The 22,209-nt window shown below is 41.4% G+C and overlaps 2 protein-coding genes across 4 annotated transcripts in view; one reads left to right on the forward strand and one right to left on the reverse strand.

Moving 5' to 3' along the window:
• Positions 1-1,465: 1,465 nt before the first annotated feature.
• Positions 1,466-12,983, forward strand: MOCS2 (molybdenum cofactor synthesis 2). 3 transcript variants are annotated; one of them, XM_068990508.1, is made up of 7 exons: positions 2,370-2,400; positions 2,704-2,825; positions 3,984-4,128; positions 7,765-7,892; positions 8,485-8,635; positions 9,737-9,860; positions 11,696-12,981. In XM_068990508.1, exons 3-7 carry the CDS (start codon positions 4,031-4,033, stop codon positions 11,762-11,764), a joined length of 570 nt encoding a protein of 189 aa, XP_068846609.1. In that variant the 5' UTR covers positions 2,370-2,400; positions 2,704-2,825; positions 3,984-4,030; the 3' UTR covers positions 11,765-12,981. The 3 variants fall into 3 exon arrangements, with proteins under 3 accessions (XP_068846608.1, XP_068846610.1, XP_068846609.1); XM_068990507.1 differs by lacking the exons at positions 2,370-2,400; positions 3,984-4,128 and adding an exon at positions 1,466-1,519 and having other exon boundaries at positions 11,696-12,983; XM_068990509.1 differs by lacking the exons at positions 2,370-2,400; positions 7,765-7,892; positions 8,485-8,635; positions 9,737-9,860; positions 11,696-12,981 and adding an exon at positions 1,466-1,519.
• Positions 12,984-18,244: 5,261 nt separating this feature from the next.
• The window catches only part of ITGA2 (integrin subunit alpha 2), a 90,865-nt gene continuing 86,900 nt past the window's right edge, over positions 18,245-22,209 (reverse strand). Inside the window, exon 30 of the mRNA XM_068990354.1 lies at positions 18,245-21,984. Within this exon, the coding sequence (XP_068846455.1) occupies positions 21,904-21,984 (81 nt within the window). The 3' untranslated portion in view covers positions 18,245-21,903. The remainder of the gene's footprint in view (positions 21,985-22,209) is intronic.

Genomic DNA, 22,209 nt, shown 5'->3' on the forward strand with positions numbered 1-22,209 from the left:
AAGATCTTCCGGAGAAGGAAATGGCAACCCACTCCAGTATTCATGCCTGGAGAATCCCATGAACAGAGAAGCCTGGCAGGCTACAGTCCATGGGCTCACAAGAGTTGGACACGACTTAGTGCCTAAACTACCACCAAGGATGGTAACTACGTCTCCTGCGTCTCCTGAGCATTGGCAGACCTATTCTTTACCATTGTGCCACTGGGAACACCCCACCTTAGTGTTAGTCCTTGTCAATTTCTCTGGCCGTGGGCTACTACTTGAGAAGTCCAGTCTCATTTCCCACTACTTCCGTGCAGAGGCCACACCTACTTTGCCGACATTTTGCCCTTCTCATGATGCTCATTATGACCTCATTATGCTGCTTTATATCCCTCTGGCTTGGCAAAGGCTAGTAAAATTTCCTCATCCCTACTCCCACCCTGCCCTTTGCTGCTGATCCTTCCAGCAGATTTAGCTCAAGCATCTCTCTCCTCCAAGAGGACTTCCTAGACCACACTCCTCAGGTGACCAGCCTCTATCCCCCTCCACTCCCACGAAATGTAACATGTAACCCTAGTATAATCTATTCGGTGCACTGAGCTTCCATCACTGGTTCATGACCGTTTCACATCCAGGACTGTGAGCTCCACGGGGAGGGCCGCCTCGTTTATACTCCCGTACCTACATAACTACCCAATTTAAAAGAATTCTTGGTGGTAAAAAGTTGGAGATAGTAGAGGAGTTATGTGGGCAAATCACTAAGTAGCTAGTAAACTACCTAGAAAAAGTATAAATGTATGCAGGTCAAACGCCTTAAGCCGCTAATGAACAGTAATCACAATCGGAAGGCGCTGCTGCTAAGTCGCATCAGTCCTGTCTGACTATGCGCAGCCCCATTGATGGCAGCCCACTAGGCTTCTCCATCCTTGGGATTCGCCAGGCAAGAACACTGGAGTGGGTTGCCATTTCCTTCTCCAATGCATGAAAGTGAAAAGTGAAAGTGGTCAGTCGTGTCCGACTCTTTGCGACCCCATGGACAGTAGCCTACCAGGCTCCTTTGTCCATGGGATTTTCCAGGCAAGAGTATTGGAGTGGGGTGCCATTGCTTCAGCGGAAGGCGGGCTAGGTAAAAACTGTGAAAGAGAAGCCTGCAGGTGAGCGAGCGGAAAAGCAGTTTCCGTAACGGAGGAGGCAGGTGTCCAGGAGAGTCCCAGGGTCGGCTCTCCTGTACCTCGGCCCCTCGTCTGAGGATAAAGGCACGCGTGGTCAACCTTTTAACCGTTGAACGACAGCCACAGCTCTCGCCCACCAACGCGACCCACCCGCGAGCGAACACCAAACTCCAGACACCCGCGGCGCAAACAAAGCGAGGAAAACAGCGGGGCGGAGCCAGCTCTGCGCATGCTCGGTAGGGGCGGAAGGGGCCGGCAGGTTGGGACGGCAGCTTGCGCCTGCGCGCTGCGCCACTTGGCGCCTCCGCTTCCGCGGCCGGAATACCCGGCGAGATTTCCCTGGCGGGATGGTCCCCCGGTGCCAGGTAAGGGTGGGGAGTCCTCCCGAATGTGTCCGCCCTTTCCTCCACAGAAGCGGCCCTGGTCAGTCAGACCCTGGAGACTGCCACCGCGGTGGTGGCCCCTCCCGGTTTCGGAGGCTTTGCTATTGGCCTCCCCAAAGAAAGTCAAGTCGATTTCTGCGAATTCTAGTTATGCGGGTGACGGCCCAGAAGACCAGCTGTTTCCAAAACGCTTCTCAGATTATTCTTTCCTAAGAAGATAAGTTTTCAATTTAAAAAGAAATGCTCTTAACTAGGAATTCTTAGGTGAAAGTGCTGCATCTGTGCATTGGCCAACGGTTATTTGCAGACCTCTGCTTGTTTCGTGGTTTGCCTAGTGACTCAGCGGTTAATAAAAAAAAAAAAAAAAAAATCCACCTGCAGTGCAGGAGCCTCAGGAGATGGGGGTTCGATCCCTGGGTCGGAAAGATCCCCTGGAGAAGGTCATGGCAACTCACTCCAGTATTCTTGTCTGGAGAAATCCATGGACAGAGGAGCCTGGTGGGCTGCAGCCCATAGGTCACAGAGTCGGATATAATTGAAGTGACTTAGCACTCAAGCACGCTTGTTTCGTAGAGAATGATTTGCTCCGAGTGCCAGGTGGGTTATTTTACTTGGTCGGATCCCTTGGATACCAGGCTGTCTTAGATAGGTTTATCCTGTGTTTCAGGCCCACCTGCTTTTGTAACTATCAGGGTTTGTATGTTTCGTAACATAATCCCGGACAGCTGGGTTCAGTGTAATGTAGACTGGAATCGAAGGTCATGACAACCGTGAAAGACGTGTCTTTCACTTATTTGGTCATTTATTTGTGTAATTCATCGCTTGACTCAGACATTTGTTCACTGCCTAAGTGCTTATAAAAGGTGCTATAATTTTACGTAAATTAAAGGCCAACTTCATGGTTTCTAAGAAGATATTGTTAGAAGTTTAGTCGTGCCACGTGTATATTTATAAAACTAAAAAGCATCTGAAAGTCTGAATTGTACTTAGAAAGCCTACATTTTTTTCAAAATTGTGGATACTGAAATTTTTATGGGCACTTTAACTTTCTCTAACTTATCAAAAGTGTCTGATTAAAGTAATGCATTTGAAAAACAAAACCCCGCATTGAGAGTCAGAAAAGGGCTATGAGTTGTTACTGTTAAATACGTTTTCTTTCTTTTCAGGTGGAAGTGTTGTATTTTGCAAAAAGCGCTGAAATAGCAGGAATTCGCTCTGAGACCATTTCTGTGCCACAAGAAATAAAAGCATTGCAGCTGTGGAATGAGATAGAAGCACGCCATCCAGGGTACTTAAAAATTTGTAGAATGTATATGATAAGCACTTTTTAATATTTAAAAATGCATGAGTAAATGATAAAAGTAAGAAGTTAATGTTGATTTCCATGTTTAATGTCAAAAGTATCATTAGCTGTATTTTTTCTGAAAACTTATAGTATTTAAAAATAAACAGTTCCTTAAGAAAGGTTTGATATTTTACTTAAAAAACACAGTGAGCTGAGATACTCCCAAAGAGACATGACTATATTAGCTTTTATAATTTACATAATACTGAAAATTTAGATTTTGCATTTTTATAGCATTAAATGAAATCATTACAAATTCTGTTAAAACGTGTGCTTTAAATTTTTATGTCCCACCCCTTCTTTAGAGAACCCGATAGAAATTTTTAAGATTGAAAGAAAAATGAAAGATAAGAAACGTTAGCTGCTGCTGAATTTGCATTTTTGCGATATTTGATTTATTTTTTTTTGGTTCTTGAAAATTGTCTAATTTTACTGCTCTTGTTCCTACCTCAGATGAGTCTTCTTTGGAACAAAGTATAAAACTGGCTTACCTGAATGTGTTCCAGGAATACTAAGTGTCACTTAATCCTTGTAGATGTTTAACTTTGAAGTTTTAGTGCTGTGTAGCAGACAGTCCACAATGTATGTTCCGAAAGAAAACTATTCCTTCATGATTTCATATCTTTTTAAGTTCTTAAAGTGCCCTGATAATCAATGGAAGTGGTTGGGCCTCTGTCCTACTTTACCTTTAACCTGGTATTAATACCTGGCTGAGAGGCACTTTGTATTTTGGAACCTTACAGGGTATACTTAGCATACTTGTTTCCTTAGATGGAAGGCTCCTGGGAGGGCATGCACTGATAAATGTTTCTTTTTTTTTTTTTTTTTTAACTTGGTCTGAATGTTGTCTCCAGTTTAGTGTGGTTTTTGTTTGTTTGTTTGTTTCTTTAATTGCCTAAGACACCCAACATCCAGTAAAGAGTTGTTAGCAATTTACTCCATTCAGTGGATATATACTTTCTCTGCAAAATATGAGTGAGTTTACTTAGTCATTTTGTAGAGGATGCTTCATAAAATAGTATTTATGTAATTTTAATTGCAGCTGAGGAGATTTAGGATCTAACAGCATTGATAGGTCTAATTATACTTTTTGCCCTTCAGATTGGCTGATGTCAGAAATCAGGTGATATTTGCTGTTCGTCAAGAATATGTCGAGCTTGGAGATCAGCTCCTCCTGCTTCAGTCAGGAGACGAAATTGCCATTATCCCTCCCATTAGTGGAGGGTAGTACTTTTGAGGCACCTGGGTATGTGAGCGAGTTTTTTTCTTAACCAGTGTTGTGGCGCAGGACCATACAGATAATAACCTGTATATTGTTTACCTTATACACTTTGTAAGACTGCCTGCACCAGCTCTTTTTTGGTGCAGGTGGACTTACAAATGCCTGTCATCTTTGAATGTCATTTTGATATGTTCACTCTGTTGATTTAACATGGTTCAGTTGAGCTTTTATTTTGTGTTGGACACAGTGCCAGACACTGGTGTTTTAATATTCCTATTTTTGCAGAAGAGAAAACCGAAATTCAAAAAAGATAAAAAAGCTTGTCATGATCACATAGCTAATAAGTGGGAGAGCCAACACTTGAAGTCAGATTATTGGACTTTCTGGGTACTTTTCCACAAATAATGCTTATTAATACTGGATAATAGCTTTCCTCAGTACAGAGAAATGTAGAAAAATTGCATAGCTGGAAAGTAAGAATATTTTTCTTCCTAAGGAAAAAAAAAGCTTGCCATTTTCCAGGTAGAAAAAGACAGCTTTATTGTTATAATTGTATCGCAAATGTCTCTAGGATCCATGTCATCTTTCCACTACATAAAAATGTAGTCCATGTCTGAGTATGATAATGTGTAAGAACCTTGCTTAGTATAATGTGGAGAGGCAAACAGAATGAGGCTTAATTTGTCAACTGAGAAATAAATAATGTAGAAATTAATAGTCATCCCTAATTGTAAGTTAGGAATGAAAGAAAACTTTCTTAATTTGATAGTGGTTTTATTTCAAAGTCAAGAGTAAGTATCATCCTAGACTGCAAAACTTTGGTTGCATTAAAGAAAAGAACAAGCCATGGATGCCTGTTTCTTTTGCTCATTTTTTCTCTCTACTCTCCAGGAGGACAGTCCCTCAAAAAGTGAGGAATAAATATTGCAAAGCAAGTCACCTGGCAAGATCTTCAATTTAGAAAAAATACAATTCTTTGTTAGATTTGGAATTCATTCAGAAAACAATTGCCTGCCATTGAAGTGTGTGTGTGTATGTGTGTGTGTGTGAGTGAGATCATTAGAGCTGTCCTTTGAGAAGACGAGGAAGATCAGAAAACAATTCATTCAGAAAACAATTGCCTGCCATTGAAGTGTGTGTGTGTGATGATTAGAGCTGTCCTTTGAGAAGACTAGGAAGATCAGAAAACAATTGCCTGCCACTGAAGTGTGTGTGTGTGTGTGTGTGTGTGTGTGTGTGTGTGTGAGTGATGATTAGAGCTGTCCTTTGAGAAGACTAGGAAGATCAGAAACCAGTTGTCTGCCATTGAAGGTGTGTGTGTCTCTGTGTGTGTGTGTGTAATGATTAGAGCTGCCCTTTGAGAAGATTGGGAAGATCAGAAAACAGTTGCCTGCCATTGAAGTGTGTGTGTGTGTGTGAGTGAGATGATTAGAGCTGTCCTTTGAGAAGACTAGGAAGATCAGAGAACAGTTGCCTGCCATTGAAGTGTGTGTGTGTGTGTGTGTGAGAGAGAGTGTAAGATCATTAGAGCTGTCCTTTGAGAAGACTAGGAAGATCAGAAAACAATTCATTCAGAAATCAATTGCCTGCCATTGAAGTGTGTGTGTGTGTGTGTGAGTGAGAGTGATGATTAGAGCTGTCCTTTGAGAAGACTAGGAAGATCAGAAACCAATTGTCTGCCATTGAAGGTGTTGTGTGTGTGTGTGTGTGTGTGTGTGAGAGTGTGATGATTAGAGCTGTCCTTTGAGAAGATTGGGAAGATCAGAAACCAATTGTCTGCCATTGAAGGTGTGTGTGTGTGTGTGTGTGTGTGTGTGATGATTAGAGCTGTCCTTTGAGAAGACTAGGAAGATCAGAAAACAATTGCCTGCCACTGAAGTGTGTGTGTGTGTGTGTGTGTGAGTGAGAGTGATGATTAGAGCTGTCCTTTGAGGAGACTAGGAAGATCAGAAACCAGTTGTCTGCCATTGAAGGTGTGTGTGTGTGTGTGTGTGTGTGTGTGATGATTAGAGCTGTCCTTTGAGAAGACTAGGAAGATCAGAAAACAATTGCCTGCCACTGAAGTGTGTGTGTGTGTGTGTGTGTGAGTGAGAGTGATGATTAGAGCTGTCCTTTGAGGAGACTAGGAAGATCAGAAACCAGTTGTCTGCCATTGAAGGTGTGTGTGTGTGTGTGTGTGTGTGTGTGTGTGATGATTAGAGCTGTCCTTTGAGAAGATTGGGAAGATCAGAAAACAATCATCTGCCATTGAAGGTGTGTGTGTCTGTGTGTGTGTGTGTGTGTAATGATTAGAGCTGCCCTTTGAGAAGACTAGGAAGATCAGAAAACAGTTGCCTGCCATTGAAGTGTGTGTGTGTGTGTGAGTGAGATGATTAGAGCTGTCCTTTGAGAAGACTAGGAAGATCAGAGAACAGCTGCCTGCCATTGAAGTGTGTGTGTGTGTGTGTGAGTGAGGTGATTAGAGCTGTCCTTTGAGAAGACTAGGAAGATACTCAGCAGCAGTGTGTATTATTTGAGTGTGTTTGGCAAGATTTCTAACATGTGGTTTTAGAATCTATTCTTATAGAATCAAGTTATGGGACTCAGTGTGGTCTGAAGTTCATAGATGTTTGGGTTACCTATATCAGATTGCAAGAAAAAGTGGAAAAAACTCAGGTGGCACATGCAGGAGGTTGAAACATCCTGAAATCTGGTACCATCAGAATAATCCAGTAGTTTTTTTTTTTTTTTTTCTCTTCAGTAGTGTGATCATCAGTATCCTCATAAGTACCCATTCCCCAGCCCCCATGCTTTGTCTCAGAACCCTGTTTCTATAAGTTATCCCTGTTTGTAATTCCTATTTATTGCTTTGTTCCTGCTCCAACATAAGTGCCCTGAGTGCAGGAGCCAGGTCTTTTGTCCCCCGGCCTATATCCAATCTAGGACACTTAGTGAGTATGTAATAGATCCTTGACGGATGAAATGAAATGCATGCAAAGGACCTGTGGCATCTGATGAATAGGCCTTCAGTTCATTCCCTTGTTTCCTCAGTTATTTAACTGGGTTGTGCCTGATTATGAAATGAACCCAGTTCCTGTGGAGTCTCCATCATTTCTGCTTGCTCTCCTGTTTGGATAAAGAAAAAGCCAGTACTGAGTGTACTGCTTGGTAACATAGTGGTTTAGAGGTGATGTGCCTGTGGATGAAGGAGGTAAGAGCAGCAGCTCTAGAATGGGGACTATTTCGGCCTATGAGATAGATTACCTTTTAAGTGATGTTAATGGTAAACTTCTTATAACATGCTTGATTCATTAGGGGTATTTGTAAATGACTGAGTTCTGCTAAAATTTTACATTTATTTTTATCATCATATTTCAAATCATGCCTCCTAACATATCTATGAGTCACAAAGAGTTGGACATGACTGAGTGACTGAACTGAACATATCTAATGTAGAAAAAAAATAAATTGAAATACAGCCGATAAATTGGGTGTTTTGACTCTAGTACCTATATTAAGGTTTGCTATGCATACTAAGTTGCTTCAGTCATGTCTGACTGTGTGACCCTATGGACAGCAGCCCACCAGGCTTCTCTGTCCACGGGATTCTCTAGGCAAGAATACTGGAGTGGGTTGCCATTTCCTTCTCCATATTAAGGTTTAGTAATATCTTATTTCTAGAAAAGATATGAATGAAGTTGAAGAGAAATCTAAAGATATAATAAAATTCACATCTGAGAAACTTTCAGTAGATGAAGTCTCACAGCTGGTGATTTCTCCACTCTGTGGCGCAATATCCCTATTTGTAGGTGAGTTTTCATTTTCATAGCGTCTATTGACTGTACAAGACGGTTGAAGTTAGCAAGTGTTTCTCCTATTCAAGTGTTAGTAGTCAGAGGATTTTAAGATCCTGAGCTACTTAGGCCGAGATTACCCATGGTGGTGACTAGAAATTTTTAGTTATTATTTTGCTTTAATAATCTTTAAATTAATCTATGTTTAAAGACCAAAAAAAAGTAGAATAAAAGTCATTATTAATAGAGAATTTTGTGTTTTCCAGATATTGAGGGGAAAAAATGGTGATGATAATAACTTAATGATAATCCTGGGAGCATGATGTTTTCCATTTTAAGTGTCAAATCTTAGTTCTTAGAAAGGGAATATATACTGGTTTGTATTTTGAATGTTTTCAGTAAACCTGGCTAATCAGTGTCATTTTATTTCCTCATCTTTGTGATAATTATCTTGATTTTCTAGTCAAGTCTTCATGTTTAGAAAATTTCAAAGTAATTTTTATACAAACTTGTATGCTATTAAAAAATAATCCCCCCCTTCTTTTTATTAGTGTGGCTATTTCAACTATAAGGAGAAGCCTTATTTTGTCTTTTTTTTTTTTTTCAGGGACTACAAGGAATAATTTCGAAGGGAAAAAAGTCATTAGCTTAGAGTATGAAGCATATCTACCAATGGCAGAAAATGAGATAAGAAAAATTTGTAGTGACATTAGACAGAAGTGGCCAGTCAAGCACATAGCAGTGTTTCATCGACTTGGGTATGATTTCCTTTGTCAGTGTAAAAGTTTAAGCATAGTTGTTCTCCATGTTTGTACTAATTCTGATTCTGAGATCTTTCACTGGCATCCTGTGTTACCCTGAGAGGGAGGTTCATGTATCATTCTGGCAGACTGTGCCTTTAAGGGCTGCTTGTTATATTGTAACATTTGGAGAGAACGGTGGTAGATGCTGTAACAAAGTCTAAATGTGCAAGATTTGCAGCCTGTGCTGATGGGTGCTAAAGGCCAGGAGACCTTTAAAAGAACTGTTTTGTAGCTGGGACTTTGTTTATATGACAGTCTGAGACTTTTTGATGTAAAAGCCTCTTGAGGTCATGAACTTAGTTTATCTTTTTGTATCTCTTAAGAAGAGTATAATTCCAGGCTTTGTAAAGAACCCAGCAGGGGGACTAAATCTATCATCTACTATATTTTTAAATAATTTTACCAATTCTGTTATTTACTCTTTATTGCTGTTCAGTATTTTTAATTCTATGTTATATTCATCATGTGATTGCTTTGTATTTCTAGACATTACCTGACCTTGTGCCTTGTTTGAATCAGATACTTGTTGAATCAGTGAGGTCCCTTTCTTCTTGGTCCCCATCAAATAAATCTAGTGGATACATGCTAACAAGTTGGTCACAGCTTTGGCTTCTGCTAAATGCAACTGAGATGAATTACTGTTTTCTAACTAAATGGGATGTTTAGGTAAAATAGAACTGGATATTTAGTTCTGTGTGCTGTGCTAAGTGGCTTCAGTTGTATCTGACTCTTTGCGACCCCATGGACTGTAGCCCACCAGGCTCCTCTGTCCATGGAGATTCTCCAGGCAAGAATACTGGAGTGGGTTGCCATTTCCTGTTCCAGGGGATCTTCCCAACCCAGGAATTGACCCCCCCCCCCCCCCCGTGTCTCCTATTTTGGCAGGTAGTTTCTTTACCACTGAGCCTTTACCATTTACCGCTGAAGCTCAGATATTTAGTTCTAGGAACTAAATGTTTGCTGGATTCCAGTGGAATTTTTTTTTCCCCCCCGTGTTGATTCTTTAACATGCAGCTTCAGAGGAGATGATGAATTTTTGTCTTCATTTTGTTAAAGCTTGGTTCCAGTGACAGAAGCAAGCGTTATCATTGCTGTGTCCTCAGCCCACAGGGCTGCATCCCTTGAAGCTGTGAGCTATGCCATTGATGCTTTAAAAGCCAGGGTGCCCATATGGAAAAAGGTAAGTTAGAAAAATACCTACCTTTCTCTCTGGACATGATTTTTTCTTAGGAGTTTTTAAAGGACAAAGAAAAAGAGTACATAGAGTATATACTCATGGGCCTTCCCTGACTTTATAGAATTTTGTTTTCTTTTATCTATGAAATAGGGTGTTTATGTAATAATCTTCTTTCCAAGCATGGAAAATACACGCCTCAGATAATGCATGACTGGGAGAAGACCTCAGCAAGTGGTAACAGTTAGAAGTCCTAGTCTGGAATCTTCCAGTGGCTCATATATGCAGTAGTATCCCTTGGAATTGAATTCCCTTGAGTTAGAGGGGCTTTCCTTCGGAGAGCAGGAATCATGTATGGCTATTTAGGCAATGGCTAAAACAGAGATTTCTCAAGGCAAAAGAACCTTCTCCTAGAATGCCTTCATTTAAGGGGAAAATAAAGGATATTGCCTCTGTGGAGAAAATGCAGAGCGGATTAAAAAACCTAAGTTTGAAAGTCTAGCTTGTTTTCGGTCCATACATCAAACCCATCAATAAAAGCAAACAATTCCCTTCTTAGAGCATCCTGAAGAGATGAAAAGGCCCAGCTCCCTGATTTCTCCCCTGGTATAGTTACCTCCTTAGACACATGTAATTACACTTGAGAGCGTCGAATTGTCCATGGCTTGTGGCTGAATGCAAAGCTGAGGAATGTACTGCCCAGTAGAGCAGGGCTCAGAGTGAAGGGCCAGAGGGCGAGTCCTTCCTAGGAGCCTCCTGCTTCAGCCAGTGCTGAGATGAGTTAATTGGACCCTGAGCCAGCGCTTATGAAATTTAGTGACCCATATTTTCTGAATAAACACTGAAACCCATTGTTATAAGGGGATACTTAAGAACTAGAAGATAGCGTGTGTGAAAGGAATCTGTCTTAGTGAAGCTCAGGTATCTGGTTGCTTGGCTGTGAGCAAGGCTACCGCCATTTAGACCATGAGCCAGGCCGCTGGAGCGAGCAAGGTAGAGAGAGCAGGCCAGAATGAGTTGTGAGCCTGGCTGAAAGAGCTTTCTTTACCTGGGAGGGAAGAGTAGCGAGCCAGCTGATGAAGTAGATGAGAGAGCAGGAGATGGGATGCTGAGGACAGGCTGGGCTTTCTGTTTCCGTCTCTGTCTGCAGAAGGTGAGAGGGTGTCCGTAAAATGGGAAAACCTGAACTTTGTGGCCAATCCAATAGAAGCTAATGAGAGAGAGAGAAGAGAAAGTGATATATTCTTATTCCCCTTCTGTCCCCAAATTGTTTAAATTCCAGTCTGGTTCCGGCCTGTGCTTTGAGATTGTCTGTGACGTAGGCAAGAGGGCGGGTGGGTAGGGCAGGCACTTAGAGAGCAGCTGGCCCCAGCATGTAGCTCAGACCTGTTTAGGAACCTCTGTGGTGGTCTCTTTAATTTCAGAGCTAATGGAAACATCCCTTCTGCCTTTGGAAAAGCATGTTTAGAAATGTGGAAGTAGTAGGTATGTCAAATAGAACAAAATGTTTAAAGACCTTCCATCTTCCCCACTTAACTTTGCCCAGGCTATTGCCCATCATGGTCCCGAGTAGATTGAGCAGTTTATTCCTCTCAATGTTGGCACCTTGCCTTGTTAAGGCTTCTTGTCTGTTGTTTCTCCTATTGGACTGAATGTTTGAGTGTAGGAAGCATGTTTGTTTATTTTCTTTTGTTCTCAATGCCTTATGCAAATGTCCATTGGATTGTTAAAAGAAGAGCACATTTAAATAGTTGTGATATTCATTTGCCTGATTTATTCCAGTATATTTGCATTTATTAAAATGCTCTCTTTTGAATTCTCGTTATGGTTCTGTTTTTTAGGAAATCTATGAAGAATCATCATCATCTTGGAAAAGAAACAAAGAATGCTTTTGGGCAACCAGTGTTTAAACTGCTTAGGTTTTTAGAGCCCCTAAAATTTAAACTTGGTAAATTCTTATCTTTGATCATATGTCCATTCTTCTTCTCTAGAAGATTAATGAAGCTGATCTCTTATGTTACACCGGTGGAACAAAAGAGAGGAGAAAATAAAGCAAAATAAATGAGTGTTTAGGACAAGGGCTTATGTGGGAACTAGAGACAGAGGAAAGAAAGGCTTTAGGGAGAAAAATGGAAGAATTTGAATGTGAGGAATGATGCCTGTGGTGGACAGACAGCTCTATGACTGAGTTCCAGTTGTAATCTGACTCACACTGAGGGGCCGCACCTCATCAGTGACTCTCAGGCTGCCCCCTCTGTGCCCCCTCCTGCCCCCGGCACCCTGCCCCTATGCCCAGCGATATTGTTGTCAGGGATGCATTTTGGGAATGTTGGCAGAATTGAAAGTTATAAAAAGTCCTTATCAGATACTCTTGATATATTTTTAGAATTTATATATTTTAAAAATAAGCTAAGTACGGTTTTAAAAGTTTAAAGCGATATTTTCTTGTTTTTAAAACCTCAGTGATGATGCGTGCATGCTCAGTCGCTTCATTTATGTCCAACTCTTTGAGACCCTATCAGCTGTAGCCCACCAGGCTTCTCTGTCCATGGGATTTCCCAGACAAGTATACTTGAGTGGGTTGCCATTTCCTTCTCCAGGGACTCTTCCCTTCCCAGAGATTGAACCCACATCTCCTACATTGGGAGGCGGGTTCTTTACCGCTAAGCCACTGGGGTAGCCTGATGATACCTAAGATATTTCATAATATGAGGATTTCTTCTATTTCAGAATCTAGTATAATCTTATCATAATGCTTATTATATTTTGTTATTAGTATTGTATCAGTATATAAATGACCATAAAATTATCAAGACAAACTAGCAAGGGTGGTTTGCATTTTAATGTTAGTTATAAGATTGTACTCACAACCAATTAAGAAGGAAAATTATATGATTATTTAGTAAAGCATTTTCAGACATCTTTTTAGCTTAAGCAGCATTGTTGTTAGTGAAGTCATTAATAAAGTTATGTTTTCTGCAAAATCTTATACTAAATAATGGTCCAGTTTTTGTTTGGTCAACCCATATACTACCTTGATAGATCTTAGTATATAATTTCTATATATAGTTCTTTTTTTTTTTATAAACTGAAGTGTGATTTGCAATATTTGGTTAGTTTTAGGTGTACAGCATAATGATTCGGGGTTATTTTGCAGATTATATTCCACTATAAGTTATTGCAAGATTTTGGCATAATTTCCTATGCTGCACAGTAAATCTTTGTTGCCTATCTGTTTTATGTGTAGTAGTTTGTATCTGTTAAGTCCACTTTCCTCATTTGTCCTTCCCCCTCATCCACTCCCTTTTGGTATCCATAAGTTTGTTTTCTGGATGCTTTTGTTTATATTTGGATTCATTTGTACTATTTTTTTTAGATTCCACACATAAGTGATATCATACAGCATTTATCTTTCTCTGACTATTTTCACTAAGCATAACACTGCATTCATGTTGTAGTGAAGGATGGTTTTTGTGTGGTAACACTCGCGTGTGCGTGTCTCATCTTCTTAAGTCATCTGTTGAGCTGCTTTCATGTCTTGGCCATCGTAAGTAGCACTGCTATGAACACTGGGGTGCATGTACCTTTTCAGATTAAGAGTTTTCATGTTTTCCAGATATCTACCCAGAAGTGGCATTACTTGATCATATCATGGTTTTATTTTTAGTTTTTTAAGGAACCTCCAAACTGTTTTCCGTAGTGGTTTCACCAGTTTACATTACCACCACCAATGTGTGAGGATTCCTTTTTCTCCACATTCTCTTCAGTATTTATCTGTAGACTGATTGATGATAACCATTTTGACCAGTGTAAGGTGATACCTCATTGTGGTTTCGATTTGCTTTTCTCTAATGATTAGTGGTGTTGAGCATCTTTTCATGGGCCTTTTTCCTATCTGTATGTCTTCTTTGGGAAAATGTCTGTATGGGTCTTTTGTCCGTTTTTTGATTGGGTGGGGTTTTTTTTTTTTTTTTGATATTGTACATGTGCTTAGTCACTCAGTCCTGTCTGACTCCCTGTGACCCCATGGACTGTAGCCCGCCAGGCTCCTCTGTCCATGGGATTCTCCAGACAAGAATGCTGGAGTGGGTTGCTGGTCCCTTCTCCAGGGAATCTTCCCGACCCAGGGATCGACTGCGGGTCTCTTGCATTACAGGCAGACTCTTTACTGTCTGAGACACCAGGGAAGCCCCAGAAGCACAGTAGCACAGTGAAAGAGCTGGTAAACGGGAGCTGGCATCCAGTGGACAGGTAAGAGTTACTGACTGGAGGAAGGAGAGGAAGTGGAAGACGGCAGAGCTGAAGGATCGTCAGCAGCGGGAAGACGGAGGGCAGGCTGCAGTTTCACTCACCCCTGACGCTGACGGCCCAGGTTCTGGTTCCTTGCTGGCTGCAGATAGAATTATCTACCTTCTTGAAGAAATGACCCAGTGATGCCTGAGTAGTAGCTCTCTTTCTCATCGTAGGTGACATGGTAGCACTGGATTGCATGCCGAGCGGCTACTGCAGCCTTCGTGTGCCATTCTGTGTTCAGGTCTCGTGCCTGGAAAGCTGACAGTGCCTCCTCCAATAAAGAGGAGCCCTTGCCTTTTCCTGTGTCATGAATTTCCTCAGTCCTTCCGTTACTGCTGCTTCCTCTTTGTCCTCCCTCTGGGCCTCCAGTTCCACCAGGTCTTCATTACCAGGCTCCTCCTGTTGTACAGCAGGGAGTTCAGTGAAGTCGTCTGCAGATGCAGCTCTAGCTTCTCACTGAGGGTCACTGAGTGACTGAAGACCTCACTTTTGCATCCTCAAAAGCCCACAACTTGAAGGTTCCTTTGGAGGGGACTTGGAGTATATGTTCATATGAGGTCTATGTGGATTTTGGAATTTTTCTACTGAATTTCTTTAGAGGATCTTTATTGATAGTAATTATAAGAAGAACTGACTCATTGGAAAAGACCTTGATGCTGGGAAAGATTGAAGGCAGGAGGAGAAGGGGATGACAGAGGGTGAGATGGTTGGATGGCATCACCGACTCAATGGACACGAGTTTGAGCAAGCTCCGGGAGTTGGTGATGGACTGATGGGACAGGGAAGGCCGGCATGCTACAAGCAATCCATGGGGTCGCAAAGAGTCAGACATTACTGAGCAACTGAACTGATACAAAGTACATGAAACATTCTCTAAGCATCTTTTTTTAAAAAAATAATATCTTCATTTTAAGTAGGTTTTGTTTAAATCAGGAACTCAGACTATTAAGCTTTTAAGTCTCTAATGCAGACAAGTTAAGGAGTTAATCTGGGGCATGCTAAAATTGGGATGGATCGTCTGACAGTTTTCAGTGTGTTGCACTGGACTTGAATAGGGTCGTCATTGATCCCCACTTCTCTTAGGAGTGGCACAGTTAATTGGTGAAATATCAAGGAGCTGGCATCACTCTGACATAGCCTTTCTATGTCTGTGACTTAACCGGCTAAGTAGAAGAGTAACCTAAAAAAACTGGCCTTTAAATAGACTGTAATGTTTAAAGTCACTTGGGGACTGTGCCTTTGTATGACAGCTTTGGAAATTCATTTAAGAAGTAGGAAACTGATTTCTTGTGTTTGAAGTGTTTTAACAGGTAGCTAAAGTGAAAGAGTTTTATCTTTGAGTGAAAGTAGCCGCAGATGTTCTAGTGAGCTGCTTTGTGATTGTGTGGCTATGCTTGTTCTTTACATATCCTGCTGAGTCACTGTACTTTCAGTATGTTTTGAGAAGTAGTGATTAAGAAGCTAAGAGTTTGAGTCTTGATCTTAGATCTTGAATGAACCTATTGGACAACTGGAAAGCAATTCCTGGATGCCCCTGGAATCCACTCGTTTCTTTATTCTGCCGCCTCTGTCATCCAAGCCACCACTCCCATTTCTCTTGGACTGTTGCTATGGCCTGGTGACAGTCCCCCTTCCGTCTCCTACTTGGTCACTTCATCCTACTTGAACCTTCTGATAGGTAATCACATCCCAGAACCTCTGTCCTCACCATGACCAACAACCTGCACGACCCGGCTCCCGCCTCGGTGCTCTCTCGTTCCAGGCTCCCTGCTTTGCTGTGGTGACTTGTGGCAGGCTCTCTCTCCCCAGAGGCCCTCGCCTGCCCCTTTGCTAGGAAGCCCTTCCTCCAGGTATTCCCTCAGTTGCTTCCTCACTTTATTTCCTCACTTGCTCCTTGATGAAATGTTACCTCTGGAGAGAGCCTGTTCCAACTACACTCTCTAAAACTGGATTCCTTGTTCTACTTTATATCTTACAGTGGCACTTAGCGCACTGTCTCAGGTGCTACATCTGTTAGTTTATCTCCATCACTAGACCGTCAGTTTCCTGAGACTAGGGACTTGTCTCTATCATCAGTGTCTAACCATAACATGCATGCAGGTTTTGTTGGTATTAAGCACTGAAGTGAAGTGAAGTGAAAGTCTCTCAGTCACGTCCAACTCTTTGTGACCCCATGAACTATATAGTCCATGGGAATTCTCCAGGGGATCTTCCCAACCCAGGGATCGAACCCAGTTGTCCTGCATTGCAGGTGGATTCTTTACCAACTGAGCCACAAAGGAAGCCCAAGAACACTGGAGTGGGTAGCCTATCCCTTCTCCAGGGGGTCTTCCCGACCCAGGAATCGAACTGGGATCTCCCTCATTGCAGGTGGATTCTTTACCAACTCAGCTATCAGGGAAGCCCAGTAAGCACTGAAACCCATATTAAACACACCTGACGTGATGTGTAGTTGTAGTGCTTAGAGATGTGTAAAAGTACCTGGCATGATGAATGAAGTGGATAGGTGCAGCGAGCTTTTCTTCTCCACTCCCTTCCTCACTCCCGTCCTGTAACATCTCTTCACAGTTCCTGAGCATCTAGTAAAGGCCTCTTTACATTAAGTGATTTGTGTGGTGTAGTTAGGCAGCTCACCCAGCAGAGGGCGGTAGAGCCAGGGCTATAGCAAGAGCAACTTGAGTGAGTTAGCTTTTTGCCCTATTTGCATATAATCAAAAATTTCAGATTTTTCAGCCTTTTAATTAGGTTGGAGTGGTCCTCAGATGAAAATCAGCCCTTCTTTTTGAATAAGAAAATTTTCAGTCTTTAGTTGGTTATCTTTAAAATACTAAAGGGTTATGCTAGGATGAAACCCCAGGTGATGGAGTGGTGAAGAATCCGCCTGCCAGTGCAGGAGACGCGAGAGACGTGGGTTTGATCCTTGGGTCGGGAAGATCTCCTGGAGGAGGAAATGGCAACCCACGCCAGTATTCTTGCCGGGGAAATTCCATGGACGGAGGAGCCTGGCAGGCTACAGTCCATTGGGGTCGTAAAGAGTCAGATACAACTAAGCGAATAAACACACGATAGAGTGAGGATTATTTTTATGCTCTCTGTAGGTTTTCAAAGGTGATAAAGATAAATAAAAGGGATTATTTTTTAAAATACTGAAATATAAAGATACGTTCTGATTTGGTACAGAATGCTAGCTTTCATACAGGTAGCAGCATTTCTAACCCACTGTGACAAAACAGAAACGAATGTTCTTTTTCTCCAAAGTTGTATTTTAATGTATGAAGCATATAAGATACACTTACTGGTGGTGGTTCTGCAGTCTGGTTTTGTCAGGTGCTTCACCAACATTGAGATGGGTCGAATTGAGGGAGGGGTAGGGGGCAGTGCTCACTTGGTGGGAATCAGAGGTATCTGTGCACAGGTTGTGAAAGACAGCACCTACCCCTCAGCCTTTGCATCAGTGCACCATCTCTGCAGTGACAGCCAGTCTCTGAGCCTGATATGTGTCTTGTTTTACAGTTTCAGCACATTCGTTTCAGCTTACTTAATTCTTAAGAGTATGCAAATGCTTTTACTATTAAAGAGTTTTTTAAACTCTGCAGATGACTGCTCATGTAGGCTGCAGTAGTTTGACTTTTTTTCTGTTTCAGGCACGTATTTCTTTCTAGAGATAAGCTGTGCTTTAGAGTGGTGCTTCTCAACCTGTAGTGTACTGTAAATCATCTGGTGATATTAAACTTCCAGTTGGAATTCAGTTCTGCGTGGCACCTGAGAGCTCCATTTTGTAACAGGCTCCAGGTGATGCAGATGTTGCCTGCCTGTCCACCACACCGTGAGGAGCAAGGCTTTACACCTCGTCTCTAAACTGTTCAGGTGGTGTGTTGCCTACAGAACATCCTTGTGGCCACTGCTGTTGTAAGTGGTGAGATACATCCTCACTCTTCTTATACTGAGTCTTGACTGACTGTTCTCAAGCACAGTGAGTGCACAAGATAAATACAGTGAGATCCATAAGTCATAAAGTTCAAATTCCAAAGTGAATAGCTTTATCTTCAAAATGATTTTAATGATATTCAGAATGTGCTATGTAAAGAGTGGTTTACAATTGAATAATACTCTTCTGTTTGATTCTCATACTTTAATAGGAGAAAAGCTCTTAACTAATTTAAGGTTGATTATTGCTCCAATTTGATTGTTTCTTAGAAATCAAATTAGCTATGTGACACTTCATGTACAAACATGCATACATTCATTTTTATATTTTTGGTGGAGAGAAAAAAAGACAAAAACCAGTTCATCAAAACAGCAAATATTCTTAAAGATTTATACATTATGTATGAAGGAAACTATCCAAGACAATTTGTCTTTAAAAAATATACAATTTAGCATAGTTGTGCAATATATACATTTACATTTTGACTTTATCTCCCAAAATAAACCAGGTATGAAACCATTTTTTAATATTTACATAATGGCTACATTTTCATTCTTTAAAGTTCAAACAGTGAACATTTTGTTTCAAACATTGCCCCCATATATACTTTTTACCCCTAGATGTTCAGTCTTTCTAACTGATTAGAATGAGTGTGCATTAATGAGGGCATACTCCTAAAAGTTGTGTATATGATTATTTTCTATGTGCAAACTGTATTAAAGATGGACCGGGGAGCAAAGTTTGAGGAATCCTGTTTAATGCTTATGATATCTTAATTTATGAGATTGTCATATATTAAGTTATAACTATATCAATAGATACACTATAAAATTATACCTTATAATAACTACTTGTGTAATAACCATTAGTATAATCACTTGTGTGATTATGATAAATTGTTTTCCACTTCTTTTTTCACAGTTAATAATGTTCACTATTTTATAAAAACATATCCAGTTAGGAATCTGTCCAGTTTCTCAGTTTGCTGCTGAAGTGAACGATGCACAAATTCAAATTTCAATGCAGTTTCTTTAGACTGTTTTACTTTATTATTTTATAAAGCTTGTATGGCAGCCATGCATGAAGCAACTCAGTTCTTATCACATTCTATACACATTGTCTATATACCATTTATGAAATGGAAACTTTAAGATGACATCTTTTAAGCCCTATATTCTACTTACTTTTAAAACAAAAGTATGGCTGAATAGGAATACAGAGCTGTTCTTTTTTAAAAAAAAAAAAAAAACAATTTTAAAATATCTTGGATGACTATTCAACCTTTGCTTAAAAGTGCTCAAGGAAACAGAAGTTGTATATTTAGGCCACGTGCTCTCGTGCAGTGGTTCTCAGCTGGAGCGACTATACCTTCCAGGAAACGTCAGCCAGTGTCTGAGGCATTTTTTGATTGCCACGAGGGCGAGAGGGTGCCTCTGATGTGGGTAGGCAGAGCTGTAGACTGAGGCCAGGGATGCGGCTAAACATCCTACAATGCACAGGACAGGCCCCCACCAGAAAGAGTTACCTAGCCCCACCCAAGTGTCAGGAGTGCCAGGGCTGAGAGACCCTACCCCAGCAAGATAAATGGTGCAGAGACAAGTGGCTGGCTTTTTAAGTTTGCAGTAATCCTCCAGCTCCTTCATGGAAATGGTGCCATCAAGGCGACTCATCTAAGGCGAGGCTCACCAGAGCTCACCAGCTTGCTGTGGGCATGTGACCTCTGCCTAGTGTTTATCTAAGGAAGCTTAGAGGCAGAGTAAAGGAGGATGACATACTGTAATTCTTAGTATATTACTTTGAAGAACTAGTATACATAAATACACAGCAGTTACCCAGTTTATAGTCTTTATAAAGACTTAAATAGTCTTTATCAACGTAATGACCAGTTTCCCCTCCATTCTCTTTTTAAACAAGCCTTCTTGGAATGAAACAGTGTTTGAGTCCACACAGCTGTTACAAGAATTGGGCTCTAGCACATGTTAAGTAGAGAATACCATGTCATTTTTGCTTTAAACCCCTGACATTTTACTGATAATTGTTTCTCTTCCCTTTGTTTCGTCAGATGCAAAATGAATCCCGGAACTGTGCAGACAGCCCAGTGCTACCATCACAGACACACACGGGCACATGCCTACTTTCCTGACTTCAGTATCACATTCTGGGAGGATTGTCTATTTGTGTTATAAGAAACCCAGACAATGGGTTTTTTAAAGTTGAATGTGTCACTACTGAGCTCCACCCCAGTCTCCCCCATTTTATAATGAGGATGCTGAAGTTTCAGAGGCTAAGTGACTTGTCTGAAGCTTTAAGTAGGTATTTTCTGACAGAAACTAGTCCCCACAGCCTTTGCCTCTGTGCTTTCTCTCTCATGCCCTCCTAGAGGATGAACCTAGAAACTAACAGAGGAAAGAAGGTACCGCAGGAGGGATGCATGGTGTTCCACATAGTGGCCCGTTTACATCATAAGGACCTGGACCCTTGTTAAGATACAGGTCATCAGGCTTCATCCCAATTTGATGACTAAATAAGATTATCAGGAATTGGGGCCTGAGACGATCTGGTGAGCAAACTCCCAGGTTAAAGTTATTCTGGAAATTTAAGTTCTCCAGAAACAAGCACAGCAGGTGCTTACTAGGTGGTTTCTAAGGTCTCCTTGTAATTCCCTGCAAATTCCTGAGATTATTTATATTTTACCTTGTTTACCCTGCCGGAAATATCAACAATTAGAAGTTTACTTGGGCTTAATTTTTTCTTACATGTTTAGCAACAACTGAAAACAGCTCCCTGAAGTTAAGGGGATTATACAGTAACTCACGCAAGTGCGGGAAGTGGAACGGATGACTTCCTCCTCACACCGGGGGAAGAGCCCCCGCCCTGGTAGTGGAGGTTTGGACAAGAGTCCCGGAGCGTGGGAAACTCCGGACTCCTGGAGAGGAAGGTGGGCAGCTGCGGGCTTGCATAATATGGGGGCACCAGGACATGGGAGAGGGTTATTGTGGAAGCAGAAAGGATTCCAAAGCAATTACTCAGATTTCAAAAATTGGCATGGTGCCAGCCAGGTCAGCCAGTTTTCATCCTAAAGGAGAAAGGAAATGTCTTTCTGCTTCCCAGCGGGGACTCCCAACAGACAAGATTTTACTGTAAATGTTATAGATGCTAAACAAAAGTTAGTGCTGTGGCCTCTAAACCCATTAGGCCACTTAAGAGGAGATTTCCCCTGCAGGAGGCTCCTACCAGTCATCAAGCATGTTTGGATAAGCATGTTTTGATAAGCATATCATCACAAGAAACAGGGCTCTGGGAAACAGCTGTGGGCTGACAACAGCAAGTTTTACCTCGTTTATAAACAAAATTATCACTGAAAATATCCTCTGTGGCAACTTTGGACAAGCAGCAAAAGTTGACCTGTTTTTTTCCCCAACAATATCAAAATCCAAGTTAATGATGTATCTACACTTACCACTTCCACTTGTTTAAAAACAGTCATTTTAAATAATTGGGTTCCCCCGCCCCCAAAGATCGTATTTTTCTCTAAGACTTCTCCTGTTTGGAAATATGTCATGCTTCAGATACGATGTACTTGATAATGTAAACTCTGGACCAGCCAGCATAAAGATCACTTTTTCCTCCATATAAAATAAGTCTTTTACCCTTTGTACCCCTGTCCTCCCAATCCCCTCACACTTTCTTTCCAAACTGCCCTGCAGTTCTGTTTTAATTACTACATTATTAAGTTACCCTGGGATTAAAAGAAAATCCATTCATGCGAATAGTAACCTCTGGCTGTACTGCTGCCCCTTCCTACTACGGTGGGAGCTGCTGGGTGATTCAGCTGTTGAGTTCTGTGGTCTCATCAGTTTCATCTGGATTTTTGGCCATTTTTTCATATTTTCTTTTGAAGAATCCAAGCTGTAAGATGATGTAAAAACATTACCACTTGTGGCTAATTTTGTATAAGACCCAGACCCAAGGCCCTGCCACCAGAGAGGGGGGTGCTCCAGAGAGGTGGCTATGCAGAATACTGCCCTAGCATCAGCCCTTCAAGGAGGAGATTGATACCCAGAGTTGAATGAATTGCATAAAATTAAAATTTTCAGGGTCTGCTTATTTGCAGCTGAACAAAACATTCAGGGT

The sequence above is a fragment of the Capricornis sumatraensis genome, chromosome 18 (assembly GCF_032405125.1).
Source record: "Capricornis sumatraensis isolate serow.1 chromosome 18, serow.2, whole genome shotgun sequence".
NCBI lineage: Eukaryota > Metazoa > Chordata > Mammalia > Artiodactyla > Bovidae > Capricornis > Capricornis sumatraensis.